The sequence below is a fragment of the Phlebotomus argentipes genome, unplaced genomic scaffold (genome assembly GCF_947086385.1).
Source record: "Phlebotomus argentipes unplaced genomic scaffold, Phlebotomus argentipes genome assembly scaffold_18, whole genome shotgun sequence".
Lineage (NCBI taxonomy): Eukaryota > Metazoa > Arthropoda > Insecta > Diptera > Psychodidae > Phlebotomus > Phlebotomus argentipes.
The window spans coordinates 6,364,238-6,383,178 of NW_026776177.1; the positions used below are offsets into that span (position 1 = coordinate 6,364,238).

Here is an 18,941-nt window from a genome sequence, read left to right on the forward strand (position 1 = left end):
ATAAAGCACTGCGGATCCGATTATTTCAATTGCAAAACACCCCCGCAATGATTCAATTTCCCTCTGCACAATTCCAATGATAAATATTAATCCATGGCCTGTGGCAGCGAGATTTTCGCCAAAGTCGCACACTCAATCACACCGTGTAAACGGGCAGACCCGAAAATGTCGCACATTTTTTCTGTGGCTCTTCCTCGCTGGCAAGTTGGTTCAAGTTGAGTGAGTTTGGTTGCGGTGAGAACATCTCTTAATTAATTCCTACATGCTCAAATTCATGGATCGCGGCAGACAAAGTGGAGTCGCTGGAGCTGAATGATGATCTCATCCCGGTATCAATTGGGCTGCGGTGTGAAGATTAAGATGGTGCCAATGAGTCACAGAGTGTGGCGCGAGTCTTAAAGTGTTGTTTATGGCGAATCTCCTCGTGGCCGGAACATATACCTGAATGTTTATCGCTGATTTGTTGGTTCTCGAAGGCTTATCACTAACTTGATCGGATTCAGTGTTTGTTGACCTTAGCAGAGAAGCGGAGATTTCGATGGAAAATCACTGAGAATTTCCTCACAGAAACTCTCGGAAGAATTGCTGTTAGTGATTCACTTACCTCAATCGTAAGCAAATCTGACGATCTTGGCGAAGTGTAGTTCTCCGCCTTTGGGTGTGTTTGCCGAATTTGAATTAATCTCACATAAATTGTTGGCGGTAAAATTTCGATGGAACCTTGACATTAGACAAATTATCGCGTCGCATTAAAAGAAAAAATTGCGATGGAACAATAAAAACGAGCCACTCTGTCTAGAGGAAAAAATCTCGTTATCTATATATTATTTTCATTATGTTTTAACGAATAATTTATTTCCTTCTCTCCTTCTTCACATCTTCCACCAATCTTCAAAACAATATTACAATAAATTTTATCATCATAGTTCTATTTACAAAAAAAAAGACTTTTCTCGTCTGTATTCTCTTCACTCGCCAGCCCCAAATCTCACCTGCGAAACCTTATAAAGGTTAATTCAATTCAATTCAATTTTCACTTTTCATTATACTTTCTGCGGCCGTTGAGCAGCTTTACGATGGGAGATTATGTATTTTAGCGATTGTGGGAAGTAAATTATAGCCATTGAGATATCGATTGACAATGCGAACGGCGTGAGGGCATTCGCACGCCTTCAAGGAGGTAAAAGGATATAAGATTTCCGCTGAAATTAGCAATTCCACTTCATTATTGAACATCGAGAGCGTTGGAGGCGAGAAGTAATTAAAGTGTAGAAGACTTTTGCATGTCTTATTCTAGAGAAATTTAATTATTCCATCTGTGTAACTTTGAGTCTATCGTTTCTCAGCTCTTTTTCCCTCGTCAATTCACGCCTTTGCAGATTGATGACACAGGGAAAAAGAAGTCTCTGTGATTTGTTATTAAATTACCAGTCGATTGAAACGATTGTTCCAGAAGGGAATCTCTAGAATCTCAATGCATTGAGAGTTCTCTTTGAGTGAAAACTCATATTTCACCGTCCTTTCACCCCCTTGAAAGCTCTTCATTTGCTCTCCTTCACCGTCGGGCGATTTAATACTGATAATGGTGTATGTGATAAATAGGAATCTATGGATGGCAAGAGCATGATTCATGTAGGATGAATTTTCTATCACTGTGAGTGACAAATATCGTTTATTCCGCGTGCAAAATCATCCCACAGATTCCCACTAAAACGTTGAAACCACAGAGATTGGCATTTTTTGTGTCTGTCAAAAAGCTGCAAAGTGTACACTTTCACTCTTTCCCCCTTTTTCCCCCTCGCGGGGTTTTTTTGTCTACACATCGCACTGTAAATTTGCCGTGAAAATGGTCTCAGAGTTGTACAAAAATCATCATTCGAAAATATTCCCAACAAACAATTCCCTCAATCAACAGACAAATTGCAATTGTGCCAATTCTTCACGCTATTTCCACTCAATGTCCCAATTTTTATTGTGTTTTAGTTTAAAAATTTTTATTTTCATGACGATTTCTCATATTTGAAAATTGGAACAATTTTAATCTGACTCTTCCGCTCTTCTTCCCGCGATTTTCATCTCTCATGGCGAGTGTGGCGCTTTTTTGCGCTAAAACACACCATTACGGATCTCTTTGAAATCAGCTACAAACTTTTTTCTCGCCAGTAGCACCATGAACATTTGCGCGCTCCATTTAGCTATCGGCAGAACTTTTTTGCTCCGCCGCTGTCCCCCGGCTAGAACCCACTATTTCACTACTAAATAGCATTTAAAGGCAAAATTATTTCCGGTGTAAAATATGACGAGCTTTTTTACCGTCTCTCGCGTACATTTACCTTTTATCTCCGGCCAGTGAATGCCTTCCTCGTCTGCCTTGGGCCAAAATGTGTGGCTTTCAGGAGATACGATTCCTCAAACCATCCCCGCAAATCCTCTGTTTCAGAGCCAAAATGTTGTTCTGCGGCTGAATCGCAATAGAACACGCCTCAATTTCACCAAAAATCAATCATTCCAGCAGTGTAATTTCAAAAAACCCTATCGAAATGACTGCGAATTCTGTAATTTGAGTGGTAGAATCGCATTTCCCGAACTCCAAAGCGACGCTAGAAGACTCTCACGCCCATTTCTTCTCCATGTTTTGGCAATCCAATCGCGAAAGAGGAGACAATTGAGAGGGAAAATTGTGTCCTACACTATTTACATATATGCACATCTGCTGTGGTTCAGAACTCGATTTTCCAGAAGCTCTCCTGGTGCCCCGCGTAAGATCAGGTGGTCCTGCGAGCCGTCGACGTGGAAATGCGCTTTGTGGGCAGCTTCTGTGGCGAAACGTGCAGTTTTGTGGCATTGCTGTCGTCCTGATAGTGAGCGGCGATGTCGTCCCGAAATGCCAGGAAACCCAGTTGCGCGTGGGAGGCCTCATTGAGGGCCCGAGAGCGAATGCAGGCGCGATATTGATCTGCGGTGAGCTTTTGGCCACTCGCAACTCCTGTGCAGACCTGCACACAAGAGCAAAGATTGTGGACCTCAAAATTCCTAACCGTAAAACATCCAGGGAAACCCACCCAAATTCCTGGCTAAGGATTAAACTAAGGATAAAACAAGGGGGAGATAATATGGCTAAATCAGCGATATTGTGTCTAATTTACGCTCGAAAATTAACTGAAAACTAACCGAAATCAAACTGGCAACTCTGTAACTGAGCTCTTCAGGCAATATTCTGGGATATTCTTCCTCTAATTGCACTTTCGGACATATTATCTTCCCCTTGAGGTCAAGCGAATTCATACCTTTGGATGCCAGATGTGGAAGATTCCAGGATCCGTGGCGCGGATGACCTTAATCGATGACCTGACGTACTTCCTGTACAGCATCACGTCTTCTCCGCCCCAGCCGACAATCTCCTCGTCGAAGCCGCGCACCTTGAGGAAGTCCGATCTGTATTGACACGTCATGCCGTAGCCGAAGTCACGCCAGAAGCCCGTGTCGCGCGATATCAGCAGCTGGTCAGTCTCCGGCGGCAGCTCTCGTCCCTGCAGCGTGTACACCACGTGCGGATTGTAGAGGCTGAACACGACCGGATAGTAAACCTGCACACGGCACACAAGTTAGCCAGTCAAATTGAATGGAGAGCAGCCAGAGGAGAGTGCTCTAAAGTGGCAACATTTCCCAATATATACACGTCTGAAAGCACGGCGGAGAGCTTTTGAAAGTTTTCATAGAGTGCTGCAGCAAAATAGCCCACCAAATTATTAACTTTCCTTTCAATACAATGAACATTTAACAAGTTTGAAATCCACCCTTTGTGCTCAACACATTTTCCCAGGGCGGCTTATGAGCACACACACACTTGATCCATATTTTGTGCCGGACTTAATAACACGCTGTCATCGAGAGTTCAAGTTTGCCCACCAAGCAAAAACTCATGCCCACACACACACTCAACTTTACCACTCAACAGCAGGTCATAAATTTATGATGCACTTTAATAGGGGAGCAAAAAAAAGGACTTGAAATTTCACTGTGAGACTTGAAAATCAATTTTGAAACTTCAACATCGCACGATGGAACATAACTTTTCTGCGAACCACATTCCGAAATGTCTCTACCCATTTAGCAATGGTCCAAAATAGGAAGATGTGTTCATAAATATGCAAATGGATTGTTCGAAATATTCACCCTCGCGTTAGATTAATTCAAATTTGTTTGGCACAAGTGTCGAAATAGGTGATATAAATTGTTTTGAAATTCATTCCAAGCAAGAATATTACCTTCTCACAATCCCACAAAGCGCTATACAGTGCAAACATTTCACATTGTTTTTCCAACGCCATCAATGTTGGCGAGCAAGCGTAAGAACTTAAGTTAATACTGATGGAACAAGTTGTGGAAAGTTTTAATTCCGCCCTCATTCAGCCCCGCTGGGCGCTCTTGGACATGGAAGAGCTTTTAGGAATGCACTGCACGTGATTCAATTTCAATCAAAATCCAACCCCCTTAATTCACATAGCAAAACATCACAAAAAGCCACTGATGTGGAAGTTGGAGCGACGGCGGCGAAAGAAGGACGCGCGCGAGTGAGAGAAGAAGAAAGGCGGGGAATGTGTCAACTCACCTTTTTCCCAGGTTTAGCATTCCATCGGCATCTATCTAAGAATTTAGCACTGAACACGATATCTACATCACACATAAATAAGAGGACATCTTTGCTCTTGCTCTTGTCCGTGGCGTCCCACACCTTCTCCGCCCCCACACGGAGTCCCTTGGCTGCGGAAGAGACAAGAAAGTGCGGTGAAAAAAATCTCCCTGATTATGTTTCACCACGCAGAAGACAAGATAAAAGTGTTTGCATGGGAGAAAAAGTTAGCGCGAACGGCGCTGCAGAGCGATGTTATGGGTAAACTTTCAATAAATTGCTTTCTAGTTTCACTTCTGTTTATAACTCAGGACATTTTCCTCCAATCACGCGCTCATAGTTTATGGCTAAACCAACAGTCAGAGATCTTTCACTCTTGGTGGTGATTAAGAGTGATTTCCATCAGTGAAATTGTAGCACTTTGTAATTGCATTCTAAATAAATTTTCACATTATTTGTCTAACTTTTCAATTTTTCAATTTGCATAGTAAATAAGATGGAGAGTTTTCCATGCACTGCGCAAGTTGTGTGTTTTAGTTATTCAGTAAAGGAAATGATTGCAATTGAATACTCACCTCTCGAGAAAGTTTCATTTAAAGCTAAAAGTTTCAAACTGGATGAATTGCCTCCACTTTTAGCACCCAGAACACGACTCATGATGGCGCGCGCCTCCTGGAGTCCCTCATTGCCAAAGTACACCACCGTTAAGTGGACACGTCGGTCGTGCGTGAGTGCAATTCGGAAGAATTTGTCCATAAAATTCTGAAAAGTGGCCGAGCGTCCGGACAGCGGCAGGATTATGTGAATCAGCTCCTTCTCGTGCACCCTGCAAAAGGCGCCCAAACTGACTTATGGCTCCAAATAATTTTCAATTTCACATCCACACCCTCGCGCATCTATGATGATGTACATGTTCCGCTTGAGGAGCCTCCTGCCCACCCAGTAAATATTCCCATATGTGAAATTTATACCCCGCCATTAAGTATTTAGTACGCTATATTCCGCCTCATGAGCCTTCGCATGGAGATTTATGCAAGTACATTAAACAACCCTTAACATTACGGATGGAATTTCGCATAATTTGCCATACTTATCGTCTTGTTATCTGAATTTTTGTAGGGAAGAAAGTTCAGAGGAAGATGCGTATATTAAGTTAAAGTTGGAGTGCTTTAAATTTATGCAATTCTGCACTTCTTGAGATATCGGCCAAGTGCCCTAATATCGTCCTCACAAACACTGAGGCTGATGACTTGAGGAAATGGATCAGCCCTCCATAATTGCCCTATTTCCTCTCGGCCATGCCGAACCCCTAATTGCCGGGACTTCCCGCCTCACTTAGAGGTGAATTAAATTACCTGTCACTCACTTCGAATGTGAGATTGCAATCTAGCCAAGGGTTATTTATACACTGTCAGTGGCGGCCTCTTTTTCCCCACTCGCCCAGGCTACATTGTTAAGCTCATTAACTCACTTTGGGTACGCCTCCATCTGGATGGTCTGCAGGGGCGCGAAGGGCCGCATGACGACCACTTTGGTCACGCCGTGATTCGTGTGCTCGTGATGGGAGTTCGAGGTCCTGTTGGCGCCGTCCTTGGTGCGGAAGTACAGCTCGTACTGCGTCCCCGTCGTGGGCTCATTGCGATAGATGCCCTCCGTGAAGTCGTCCAGCGTGTACTTGAGCGTCACGTTGCGATTCAGGCTCTCCAGCGCCCTGTTGAGTGCATCCAGGAGATCCTTGCGCTTGTAGCCGATCGGCTTCTCCACCACCCTCTTGCCCAGCCCCAACTCGATGGGGTACACGCGGCTGAAGGTGAAGTGATTGAAGGGAATGAGCTCGTACTCATTGTTGAGCGGAAGCCCGTGCAGAATCTCTGCGGCACCGACTTGCTTCCTCACGAACGCCGTGCAGTCGTGCAGCGCCGAAGTCACGGGCGGCAGATTAGTCGTTCCATTGATTGTCACCGCCACTTCCTGGCCGATTGAGGTCTGCGATGGACCTTGATTGTCTGCGGGGGAAAAACGAGAAGAGCGACGCGCTTTTTCAACTTCCACCCAGCAATGTTGCAAATTGCTGATGAACAACCCTAATTGGGCATTGTGTAACATTGGGAAAATCAGGGAAAAAGACTCACTTTTTAATTGGAGCAATTGAAGCTTGAGCGAGCGAATTTCCGCAGTGAGCTTGGCCACTTCTTGTCGATTCTCCTCCTCGCGCTGCTGAAGCAATTGCAGATATCCCCTCTGTTGCTCACCCTCCATCTGCTGCTGAACATCCATCTTTGTTGCACCTACAGAATTTCACCGCAAACATGTGAAGAACCATCAGAATTCGCTCCACATTGTCTGTGTGCGGAATCTCTTAACGCACCGATTTAAACTTTAATATCCTTCCGCGCGCGCCCATTTCAACTCGCGAGAGAGCAATTTAATCAGAACGCTAAATTACTTCAATTTTTCACCTCTACCATCATCCCTATGTTGCCACCATGAAGGGAAACAAGTTCAAAGTGGATAAAAATCTCTCTGGGGTCGATGTAGAAGTTGCGCACATAAACTTTTATGCTCCAAAAGCCAACTATAATATGAATAACTTTGCACTTTGGCGTGCTCAAACACTCCCAGAAAAAGGGAAATACACGAGCAAAGCAGCTGAGAATGAATGGAAAATGGCGAAAGACGTATATTCATTACCTGCACTTTGGCAAAGGAAACTCTGGCGGCGTCATTAGGCAGCATTATAAGGATATGTGATATTTTTCAATCCAAACCACTGCGGGAAAACTATGAATTTTAACCAAGTCATGAATGAAAATTCATCGTGTTGCTGAAACATGTAAACTCCGTATCTGGATCACCATCAGTGTGAGCTCGTTTATTTTATGTCGTCAATTCCGTCGAGCAATTATATTTAATTAGACACGATAGCAGTGTTGCCGCAATGTTGAATTCTCTGAGCATCGCCAGAAAAGTCTGGCGGAATTATCCGTATTTTCCCTGGCTTTCCCGCCACTCTTTTCGAGGTCACCACCCTCGCGGCAGGGCGAATTTTCATATACTTTCAATTTTAATGAACACCCCATGACAGTCTCATAGCGCGAAAATCATGTGTCGTAAAGCTTTTATTCACATTTAAAATTTTCCATGGCGGCGCGCGTCAGATAGAGCAACAATTCACTTTCAACGGCTCTTTTTATGGTTCGACCATTCCGCGTTGGGGTTGTGAATTGTAATGCGAGGCGGGAAAGTTCACCGCAGAAGCAGTTGCGAAATTGATGGTGAGAAATACTCGATGGGTGTTCTCGGAAGACGGAGGATATCTTCATTAATTTACACGCGAACAGTGTGTCTAAGACGCGATGGGAATCCTGTGACTTTCAGAGCAAGTCAAGAAGGAGAAAATATGAGTAAAAACGAAAAAGATGTACAACTAGAAAATTATTGATTTATTCTTAAAACACTCTGTTGTTCTTGATTTAATCAGCTTCAAAACTACTTAGGAACTTCATTAAAAGATTTTAGAACTTTTTAGTCGATATTTCTGTGCAAAAAAGTATTTCAAATAACTTTTCTGCATATTTTCTCTTTTCAAATGAATATTTTATTCAATGTAATACACAATTTTGTGGTTTTCTCTCATTTTAGCGTCATTTTCGGTATTTCTTATTACCAAAAAGTCCAAAATATTGATCTTAATTACATGAAAAAACTCAATTCTGCCCGTAAATTAAAATATTTCCAGCTTGAGTGTGAGAATGGTTGTGTGTGATGAGAAAACTTCACACAGAATTACAATTTTTAGGCACTTTCTAATATCTCCCCATTGGCGTAAGCCTTTGAATTGAGGGCAGCAGCACATCGCTGCCACTCTGTACACATTTGCCTCCTCTTTGCGTGTTAAATTTCACAATGATAAATTCCTCGTGCGCCTGAGAGATGGAATGTAATAAGCGCACACGCGGAAGGAGCGGAACAAGGAATGGCGCGCGGGGATGAATTTAATGCTTAGTGTCGTTTCACAGGGAATTAAGCTCCTCTACAATTCTAATTGGCATTCTCAGTGTCTGACACCAGTTAACTTTTCACCAGAGACTCACCGGATTCGTCTGCAATGAGCACATTGTCTGCCACAAGTCCTCCGATGCCGCACCGCGTGAGGGCCAGCAGGGAGATGAGCGTCACGGACGAAATTAGGAGCAGAAGTCTCGCCAGCAACTTGGAACCCACCATTCGAACCATCTTCCTCACACGCTTTGGTCGCCCGCACGAATTTTTCCACACCACTCAGTTACATCTGCAACGACAATGGACACAGATAAATAACAGAAAGCCGCCCTCGGGGATTCACTGCACTTCAGCCTCTCAGAAGCGAATCCTTTTCCCCTTTGGATTCCCCGGGATTTGAGTTCTGAGGGAAGTTCTCTTGCGCTTCGGAATGGACGGGCACTTGGGATGTGTCGTTCGTTATGCCATTCTGCATTTTAATTGCCATGCGGATTATTGCCAAAGTTGCCTGACATAAAGCCAAAAGCTTTGCGAGGAAATGAAATCAGACAAATCAAAGTTAGTTCAGTCAACAAAATGTTTGATGCACAAATCTTTTCGTGGCTTATTCTCAAATTCCTCGTGAAATACATTGGGAACTCTGTGGAAATTGGCGTCGTGGAGAGACTCTATAATATTGATATTATCCTCAAAATCACTGCCATTTTTCTGCCTCTCTTGCTAAGAATTCTCCTAATTTTCCTCTCCATTGGCAAAACATTGGAGATTTCAGTGTTGAATTTCTGTGCGAATATGACTAAAGACGCTTTCTTCCTACTCACAATCATAATTGATTTGTTCTCCAACACCTTCAGTATCTGCCTAAATGTAATTTTCATGATTGTGAATATCGTTTTCTTCACTTTCTGGATTATCACCAAAATCATCGCAGTGATTTTGCTCGTGATTCACACTGTCAAGTTATTCTTTCTTAACGTGGGAATTTACTTAATTGCACTCATTGTGGTGCTGAAATTAGTTGCTTTTATTGGGAATTTCTTCGACAATGCAAGCTTTCAAAGTCAAATTTCCAGGTATGTTCAAAATGTTCAAAAGTTCATGAATTTCTTCCATTTCCATATGAGTAAAATATGAAACACAGAACGTGAAACATTCATGTATTATTTAAATTCTCATTGATTCGGCCGTAATTGCCATCATTTTATCGATTGTGAGTCAGTAACATATTCCCCGACATCTGTACAATTAACCGCCACGTCAAATATCTCGATATTTTCTCTGTGATAAGCACAAATATGTGCTGAAAATGCTGAATTTCACGACGGCGTGACAGCAGACAAAGTGCTCGAAAAGCGAACTTCGGCGCCCGCATGGCAACCCCAGAGCGGCAACCGAACGTGTTCGGCGACTGGCGATCGCTCGGCGGCCATTGTTTGTGATTTTGTGGACGTCAGTGTCTGAGGAAAAGTCTTGAAGATAATTTTTTATCTTATTTAGTGCACTCAGCTCCTCATATCACTATCAATTGAGCACATCCACCAACGGAGAGCCTTCTGCCAGTGGAGTTGAGTGCGAAAGTGCGCGACAGAGCAATTAAATCGTGAGTACAAAGCGAGTGATTGTTTTCCAGCAACAAGTTAGTCATCGCGGTGGGGGCGCCGGGTCTCCACGTCTTCCGCCTCGATTTTCCGTGGGAATCCCACCAGATATTGGGCCACTCGATGCGCCATGCGGCGAGGCAGCGCCTGACGGAGGATCTTAGTTAATTATTCAGTGGGTTGAGGGGGAGTTTCCCGGGGAGGATCGATCGATCCGGAGAGTTCGTAGGTCAGGAAAGTGGGTCTCCTGACCCACCGGCGAGACTTTGACGCACTCAAAAGCAATGCCTGGAGGTCGTGGAAGATTTACTGCACACAACGGAAAATCCCTCATGCATGAAAAGCACCGATGAATCCACCTTTTACTCATTCCCAGTCAAATTTCTTGTATTATCAGGTGTTACTGTTGATGCCTGATAAAGTCCACATTATCAGTGAGTCGTTCTTCACAGTCACACACTCGTGTGCACACCTTTGCCCACATTTCCCACCCAATACACCTGTAGCATGTGGCCTTCCGCAATTGATTTATTGATCTTTGTTTTCTCCCCCACTTTCAGACACCGCGAGTCCAGAGAAAGCAGCGAAAATGGCCAGCCAGGACACATCGGCCTCGGGATCGGGCGTTAACAAGTAATTGAATAGAGTGGCCGAGGAGAGAATTGGCCCAAAAGCACACTTTCATAAGCCATTTGGTGTGAAAATGACTAACATGGTCACACAGTCACGAAAGGGGCAAATCAACGGCGAGAAAGCGATGTCAATGTCCAGAAAGTTTCCGCTCATTGCGAGCCTCTCATTAGCTTCAATTACCAGCGCTCTTGCAGCACCATTTGCTGGAGGAATTGTTGGGATTTGGAGAACATCTGGAGAGGTTTTTTTTGCTCATTAACCCTTTAATGACAGCAATAAGCAATGTGAAGAGTGGAAATTTGAATCTTATACGACCCAAATTTCTAATTGGGAACAAAATTAGCTATTTAGTGAGCATTTTCTGATCAGAAATACCAAATTCTATGAATTTTAGAAACTTTCGTGAATTTCATTACTACTTGAACCATTTCCTTTGAATTTAAACGATTTCCAGCCCACAATTGTGCCTTAAATGCAAATGGAAAAGTTCAATTGGAAAGCCTGAATTCCACTGCAAGTAGTGTTACGTAAATCTCTGTATTTGCATTAGCAGAGAATGTATTTATTGGCGATTTAATCATCGCTAAAGGGTTAAACTCTTGTGGAAATTACTCATTCGCCAAGAAATCAAAGCGATTCATCATTCTCGATAATTGATTCTCTTCGAAGCGTGATATGAATGAGTGAGAGAAAAAACACATTAATCGCCAGTAAATGCTGCAGGCAAAAAGGCTTAAATTCCCCCCCATTTGCCTAAGAGGGGCGAAAGGGCGAATTTGGAGTGGCAAATTTGAGATTCCTGCAGGATTTATGGACTGTTGAAGTGCCCCGCAATCACAGGGAATTCCCATGTTGTCCATAATTATCCCCGAAGCTCCCTTGTGCATAATCTCATAAACTAACCCCCACATTATTCATTGTGTGCTCGCGGAGCGTGAAGTCTGCATGAATTAATATCAAGTTTCCCCGTTTTGCCGCCGCCGCCCAGCAACAGCGCCGCCGCGCCCGGAGGCCAGGCGGGCGCCGGCAACAAGCGGCTGCAGCAGACCCAGGCGCAGGTGGACGAGGTGGTGGGCATCATGCGGGTGAACGTGGAGAAGGTGCTGGAGCGCGACCAGAAGCTGTCGGAGTTGGATCAGCGGGCGGACGCGCTGCAGCACGGCGCGTCGCAGTTCGAGCAGCAGGCCGGCAAGCTGAAGCGGAAGCACTGGTGGGCCAACATCAAGATGATGATCATCATGGGCGTCATCGGGGTGGTTCTCCTTATCATCATCATCGGTGAGTAAGACTATTAATTTGATGTTTCGACGGGATTCTTGGGATTGCGCTTCTCGGCTTTCATCGACATTTCTTTTTGCTTCACTTCTCAAAATATTCCCTTCATCTCTATTTGTTTTTATTACTTATCTGGCATTCTTTTTTTTGTATTGTTTCAGTTCTCCTCATCCCTAATTAAATGTATAAAATCACACACACACACACACACACACACACACACACAAAAGCAGATGCAAGAAATTCTTATATCAGCCTTTACATTTATAATAAAACTATTATATACCGTGATCTTTCCATAAATGTTTGTGTGCTATATTGTTGATAGAAGTGTTAAGCAACACATTTGCGGAGAACAAAACATGAAAGATGACTAGAGAAGCGAGAGAAAGAGTGGAAAAATATCACCATTTCGCGAATGAATGTTAAAATGGAAATGTGTTTCTGTTGTAAGAAAGTCTCTTAGCTGTAAATTTTGTGCTGAAATATCACATGAAAATCCCATTTCTTCTGTCACATGGAATTGTATAAAAGAACTGTTGCAAAGGGGCTTTTTGCCCGCGCCATCCAACCCTTTTCTCAACACGTGCGCGACAGAGAAAGAGCTTCGAGTTGACTTCCATGTAGATTGAGATGATGATGCGCCTTTACTGCACTTTAATGGCAATTTTATCCGCTTGTAACACTGCAAAGTCGCACTGCGACGTTATATTAGACACGTTAAAGTTAATCGTATGAGAGTTGTAAAGTTTGTTTATCGCTCATTGCGAGTTTGTGTGTATTTCCGACTGTCTTTCGTTTTTTTGGCATTAAGATGAAGGCGAAGATATTGAGATGAAAGCTTAGATCTGAATTGAAGATACGATTAATGAATAGCATTGATTTCTTCATTGTTAAAACAATATTTTTCTGCTCTAGACATCATGAAATCTTGATTTTCGATCCCAAGAATCCTACACGAGATCCAAAGAAACGTTGAATTGCTTTTCTTATAATCCCAACAAGTAACAAGTCACTTTAGTGCAAGAATTGAGCTTAACATTTGAATTCTCTTAACAAGAACTGATCTGTTGTGGGTGTAATCTTCAATCTAAACAGCAATTAACTCTTTTTCTCTGCTGCAAGATTAAAAAGGCACACATTTTGTGTTCACTTTGAGCGTGGGAGAAAGGTTTTGATGGTGCATTTTTGCAACTCCTTTGTCAGTTAATTAAATATCCCCCTGTTGAATATGTATTATTTTCTGTGATTGTGTTCAATTCTTAGGGAAGCAAACACACAGACACAATATTGTGGGGAAAGCAAGGCTGCAATTGTTACATTGTTAATGAATTTTTAACCCTCAACAGTATCACTCTTGCCATCGTCCTCAAGCACCAACGCACCAATTGAGTCGGCACCGAACGACGCGGGACATTAAGAAGCACAAGCGATCAAAAAAAATGCGTAGAATTGAGGGAGAAGAAAGAGAAGAGTGAAGGGAGAAAATGGGCACACGAGGATTAATAACTAAAACATGAGAGAGAAGTTAGTAAATAACAATAAATGTCATGTGGAAATCGAAGTTAATTTGCGCGATTTCAGTGGGTAAAAAAATAAGAAGGAATGGAAAGTATTTCCGGGGGTGGGAAAAGTGCCTCTTAATTGTATTGTAAAAACATTATTCCTGATTACTGAATATTTCTGTCGCATAAGGTAAATTAGTTCCGTGCAGAACTAAAAAGGCAAACTTGAGTGTCAAAAGATACACATATAAATTATATAACACAATAATAATGGATAAATATATGTTGGAGGAGAGAAAAGCTTGACGAGGCAGTAATTTATTGATCAAATAGTGCGAGCCCAGAGGGCGCTATCGATTAAACTGAGGGTGAGTCGAGGATGGACAGGCTGAAAGTCGCCACGGAGAAAGACTTGCGAGAGGCTGCGGCCATCGAGAGGCGCCGCGAGCGCGAGGAGGAGCGCAAGAAGAGGATCTTCGATGCCAAGGCGAGGACGATTGGAGTGGACGTGAGTGCGTTGGATGGACAGCTCGAGGAGAAGCGTCAACTGCAGGCGCAGCAGGACGAGACGCGGCGGAGATTCGTGGCGGAGAGCAGCCGGTGCGCCGAGGTGGCGCAGCAGCTGGAGGAGGAGGCCAAGTGTCAGCAGAAGCAGATCAGCGAGAGCCTCAATGACTACAGGAGGCGCTTCCAGAGGCGCGAGGACACGCGCGAGTGGGATCTCAACGATCCGTGGGCGAAGCGGAAGGCGCCGCCGGCGAGAATCAGCGACAGTGATCCCCGATTGAGTGTCTCCGGCGGGCAGAGGTTCCTCGGGGAGGATTTGACGGGTGGCCAGAGGGCGAAGCTGCAGCAGCAACAGCAGCGCGAGTGGCTGCAGCACCAGATGGCGGAGAGGAGACGTCGCGAGGAGGACCAGCGCAAGGCGGACGTGGCGCTACAGCGAGCCATTGAGGCGAGAGATCGTGTGGCGCTGGATCTGGAGCGGAGCGAGCGCAGCAATAGACGAAAGTGCCTCGAGCAGGACGCCCAGATTAACCGGCGCTTGGCGAGGCAGCGCCAAGAGGAGGAGCTGCGGCGGCGACAGCAGGAAGTGCAGGACAACCTGGCGGAGATGTGCAATTTCGCCACGAGTGACATGCTGACGGAGAATCCGGAGGCGGCGAACAGCAGCTTCGGCCCGGGCCGGAAGATTCCCTACATGTACAGAGGCATGTCGCCGGAAGAGATCCGCCTCTGCCGCGAGAACCAGCTGCAGCAGATTGCGGAGAAGCAGGTGAGTGTTCTGGTGGCAATGTCTGCAATCCAACTCACCGGAAATGCTGCCGACAGGAGCGTGAACGCGGCGAGCGGCTGTGGGAGGATCAGTGGGACGGACTGGAGAGGAAGTTCGCCCGCATGTCGACCATCGACGAGCGGGCAGTGCAGAGACGCGTGCGGGCGAACATGGCGAGCGTCCAGGGCGAGAATCAGGGCTTGGCGAAGGAGCAGAAAACCCAATTGGACCACCTGAATGGCGTCGTGTATCGGAATTCGCCGACAAATGAGTATTTTGAGCAATTCAACACAACAACGCGATAGGAAGCCGCTCTGGAAAGGTAATGATTTTTCCGTATTCATTCACAACAATCTCAATGAGTGCGACGTGCAGAATTCCCTTCAATTTCACATCAATTGTTTGGCGGACAATAAAGACTCCTGTGGCGAAGGTAAACTTTTCCCATTTAGCACTCATGAGAGTCGAAATGCCATAAATCGCGTGAGGGATTTATTTTCACATCTGAAATGATTGCAAACATTCTCCTTTGCATTAAGGGTGGAAATTACAATGTTCATTGCCAGATTTTAAATCTGTTTCACGCGAAATTTACTGGTTTTCCGTTCGGGAGCATAAAAATTAGGTAACAAAGAGAGCTCCTGGAAAATAAAACCACTTTTCAGAACACTGAAAGTTCATTTAAGACGATTTATAGTGTAAAATGTGATGAAAAACAATTTTAGCATTTCGAGGCGCTAATAAAAGCTAATTTATTCCTCTAATATTCTTCTAACATCGTCAAGTGTGGCGAAAATATTCGTGACTGACGGAAAAATACTCTCAATATTCCGATATGACAAGTGTATTTCCGATCAGTGATTCTCAACTAGAGAACTTCGTCCTGATTCAATAACAAATCCTTTGTCAAATAAATTCAATACAGAGAAAACTACATTGCAATGCAAATGGTTGCAAAGGAAGGAGAAAAAAACCTTATTTATTTCGATTTATATTTTTCCTGGCAGATGGAAAAGTCAGGATGATTGATTTTGATATTCGGGGGAAAAACTTTCATGATAACCCGTGAATTCCATTAAAGACAATTCGCCCTGCTGTTCCATAATCCACCTCGACGACAAAAGGCAGTGCAGCGGGGATGGAATTCCCAACTCGCCCTCTCCCTTTTCCCACCCTCTCTCTCTCTCTGGGGATGAATTTGAAATAGATGAAAAATTGATTTGCAACTGTAAATTGTGTTTCTGAAAATCAAATCACATCGAAATTTGATTCATCTCTCCTGCAGTTTCGGGGAGTTGCGGCGGGTGGATAAACCGCAGAGTTTTGTGCCAAGAATATGGCGATAGTTGAGTGGGATTTGTTGAGTCGAGTCATGCTTCATCGGCGGCACCGTCGAGAGATATCAGCGCGCATATGGAAATTGAGCGCACAACAAAACGACGCCCGCAAATCTCCCGGCGCTTTGTCTCTCGCTCCCGTTGATGGCTTCCGTGCGGAGAGGAGCTGATGGAGGAGTTTTTCATGCAAATAATCTCCATGACGTCGTCAATCGAAGATGTCTGGCGGAGTGACGCAATTCCAGGGCAATAGAATGGGCATCGACACATCCTCGGCAGCCTAATTAGGTGCGAATGAGCGCCTCGATGCCGTAAAAAGCGACGTCCGGTCGCCTATTGTGCGCGGAAGGACGTCGCCGAGTGGCGAAAGCACACCTCAGCAGACGTCTTCCGGTGTCGCCTCGGCAGCTAAGGGCGGCCAAACGATAACTGTCGAACGGCATTCAAAGTCGAGAGCACATTGGCATACAAAAGCCTTATCTTCCGCACAAGAGTGATCAAATTTCCTTCAGACGGGAAAAGGAGCGCAGATGCAGAAGATGAACTGTGAAGTTCAATACTTGGAACACTTCTCATCTAGCAACAATTCAATATTCCATATTGAATAGGAATAATAACATTGCGAAGCGCTAAAGGAAAATACGTTTGGAATGGCGCAAGATAAGTGTTTTGTCTTCTTTCACAGCGAGTATTGATTATGCATTGAAGAGTGATTTAGAGATATTCTAATGCTTTCTCTCCGACTTTGAGTATTATTACAAATAAGAGCAAGTAGTAAAATGAATAAACTAGATGTTTTCCTTGCGATACATGAAAATTCATGGAATAATTGCAGGAATTGACGATTTTACTGCAATTTCTAAGATTTATGCAAAGCTTTGAGCTTTGAAGCCAGATTCAGCGCTACAATTAAAGAAGTGTTCATGCTTTATGTTCGTCCTGAATATAAGAGACTTTTTTCCAGCAATTGAAGCAACAATGAACAGTCCAAAGGATACAGTTGAATTAAAGACAATAGTCAATGTTTCTCCCTTTTTTTCTTAGCAGAAAGTAAAGCAAAGAACGAAAAGTTAGAATTTCTTTCCGATAAGATAATAGCCAATGACTTTTGGGGTTGTAAAAGTTCACATTGGAAAGAGCTCAATTTTCCTTGCAATTTTCTCAATTCCTTTAAAGAGTTTCAAATCGCTGGGCAAAAAGTTACGTTTTAAACACAAAAAGGGGGAGTTGAATATTTCATTCCCTGCCTTTCAATCGATCACCTTCCGCGATGCCCCTTGAGAAGCTTTTCGCTCGCGAGAAATCTCATTTCGCGAGAATACGTAATCTTTATTCAAAATAATTTGCATTTGAATTTAAAATTCAATGGAAACAGTCCTTAATTAATCCCTTTTCTCACACTCTGGGAATGTCATTAACGTCAACGTGCGGCGTTTATTTCTCGGAATTCCTTGGGAAAGCCGCGGAAAGCCTCATTATACATATCATTTGCCGTCGCGTCTGCAAATAAAGCCCGAGACACATGTTAAAGGTGGAGGAAATATGAGTGGATGCATATGTTGTCGCACAACATTTATCCGGCAAAGCACTGTCGGTAGTGTATGAAAAATGACAAATCGATAATCCCCGACCGTTTGCATGGCAAACATGATTTTTATCTGTTATGAAAAGGGGGACAAGTTGACAGCAATTATGGGGTGTATTTTACTTTTCCTCTTTTTGGCGGCAAAGGTATGAAAATTCTTCGCCACGGCCTTTTGCGGCATATTAATAGAGGCAAATTTTGTGTGTCACGTGTGGCGGAAGGAATGGTGTGTGTCTGTGTATTTTCGGGGGAAAGTAGGGAAAATCAATAGAACTTTCGGATGGCGTGAAAGTTTGGCTGGAGGAGGAATTTAGACGGATTTTTTGCCAGCAACTCCACGGGATGGTTTGCACAATCTTGCCAACTTTATCTCCACTCCCTGGAAGTCGTTGGTCAAGGGATACGCTCGCGTGGTGTGGGGCTTTATTGATCCATTTATCACACTTGTACGGGGAGGGAAGTGCGAGAGAGTTAGGGAAATGTGTGTGTGCGAAGGAGGAGCGCCAGGCTCTCACCATGTGGCCTGTCCCGCAGAGACAGAAGCACTTGAGCGCCGGAGTTTGGGGAAAAGGGCGCGAAAGTGGGACGCACTTCTGGCACTCAATCAACCTCTCACACCCTCGTGACTTCATTTATTACTAACCACACTGGTGACATTGACACCGGGTCGCAGAATCTCCTCCATCGACCGCCGTGTCACATCCCATCGGCGAGGTCACTGCATAACAGCTGCAGTCGCGCGCTGTATCGAATTTTCCCCAGTGACCCAAATATTTCACCAGACGACTCGCACACGCACAGTGGCACTGGCAGGAGACTGACGGGAGAGCGCCGGATCACTCACTCACGCATGCCGCGGGTCGGCTTCACGCGTTCGCACTGCGTCCTGGTGGGCTGCTGGCCAGAGATTCGGGCATGAGCCGCGCGCGCGAAGCTCCACGTCCGGGAAATGTGGCGTGTCGATGCTGACTGAGTCTGCAGCACAAGATGCACGCGAGGTGACTCGGGCGGCCGGAGATGAGCTCGAGGGATGGATGCCATGGGAAGTTCCAGCCTTCCAAGCGCCATGCGCACCCCAAACTCCGCTCCCCTCGCGA

The 18,941-nt window shown here is 44.5% G+C and overlaps 3 protein-coding genes across 7 annotated transcripts; 2 read left to right on the forward strand and 1 right to left on the reverse strand.

Moving 5' to 3' along the window:
• Nucleotides 1-833: 833 nt before the first annotated feature.
• On the reverse strand, nucleotides 834-18,809 carry LOC132261192 (chondroitin sulfate N-acetylgalactosaminyltransferase 1). Its single transcript, XM_059759824.1, has 8 exons — nucleotides 18,488-18,809; nucleotides 8,728-8,924; nucleotides 6,766-6,921; nucleotides 6,105-6,639; nucleotides 5,209-5,459; nucleotides 4,613-4,764; nucleotides 3,288-3,587; nucleotides 834-2,996 (listed from the first exon to the last, which is right to left on the reverse strand). Exons 2-8 carry the CDS (start codon nucleotides 8,867-8,869, stop codon nucleotides 2,766-2,768), a joined length of 1,767 nt encoding a protein of 588 aa, XP_059615807.1. The 5' UTR covers nucleotides 8,870-8,924; nucleotides 18,488-18,809; the 3' UTR covers nucleotides 834-2,765.
• Nucleotides 10,056-13,952, forward strand: LOC132261201 (synaptobrevin). Of its 4 annotated transcripts, none has more exons than XM_059759836.1 (4): nucleotides 10,056-10,235; nucleotides 10,794-10,866; nucleotides 11,828-12,144; nucleotides 13,491-13,952. In XM_059759836.1, exons 2-4 carry the CDS (start codon nucleotides 10,823-10,825, stop codon nucleotides 13,559-13,561), a joined length of 432 nt encoding a protein of 143 aa, XP_059615819.1. In that variant the 5' UTR covers nucleotides 10,056-10,235; nucleotides 10,794-10,822; the 3' UTR covers nucleotides 13,562-13,952. The 4 variants fall into 4 exon arrangements, with proteins under 4 accessions (XP_059615819.1, XP_059615820.1, XP_059615821.1 ...); XM_059759837.1 differs by having other exon boundaries at nucleotides 11,855-12,144; XM_059759838.1 differs by having other exon boundaries at nucleotides 11,861-12,144.
• Nucleotides 14,023-16,351, forward strand: LOC132261197 (RIB43A-like with coiled-coils protein 2). 2 transcript variants are annotated; one of them, XR_009468413.1, is made up of 3 exons: nucleotides 14,023-14,922; nucleotides 14,979-15,355; nucleotides 16,208-16,351. XR_009468413.1 is itself a non-coding variant. In XM_059759828.1 (3 exons), the coding sequence occupies exons 1-2, from the start codon at nucleotides 14,026-14,028 to the stop codon at nucleotides 15,225-15,227; spliced, it is 1,146 nt and encodes a 381-aa protein (XP_059615811.1). In that variant the 5' UTR covers nucleotides 14,023-14,025; the 3' UTR covers nucleotides 15,228-15,244; nucleotides 16,208-16,351. The 2 variants fall into 2 exon arrangements, 1 of the variants encoding a protein (XP_059615811.1); XM_059759828.1 differs by having other exon boundaries at nucleotides 14,979-15,244.
• Nucleotides 18,810-18,941: the final 132 nt, after the last annotated feature.

Coding starts and splice junctions, on each gene's coding strand:
- LOC132261201 (XM_059759836.1), top strand. CDS start 10,823: ATGGCCAGCCAGGACACATCGGCCTCGGGATCGGGCGTTAACAA. Junction 10,867..11,827: donor TCGGGATCGGGCGTTAACAA/GTAATTGAATAG, acceptor ATTAATATCAAG/TTTCCCCGTTTTGCCGCCGC. Junction 12,145..13,490: donor TCTCCTTATCATCATCATCG/GTGAGTAAGACT, acceptor AACCCTCAACAG/TATCACTCTTGCCATCGTCC.
- LOC132261197 (XM_059759828.1), top strand. CDS start 14,026: ATGGACAGGCTGAAAGTCGCCACGGAGAAAGACTTGCGAGAGGCTGCG. Junction 14,923..14,978: donor AGCAGATTGCGGAGAAGCAG/GTGAGTGTTCTG, acceptor TGCTGCCGACAG/GAGCGTGAACGCGGCGAGCG.
- LOC132261192 (XM_059759824.1), bottom strand. CDS start 8,869: ATGGTTCGAATGGTGGGTTCCAAGTTGCTGGCGAGACTTCTGCTCCTA. Junction 6,922..8,727: donor GCTCATTGCAGACGAATCCG/GTGAGTCTCTGG, acceptor GAAATTCTGTAG/GTGCAACAAAGATGGATGTT. Junction 2,997..3,287: donor TCCACATCTGGCATCCAAAG/GTATGAATTCGC, acceptor TCTTGTGTGCAG/GTCTGCACAGGAGTTGCGAG.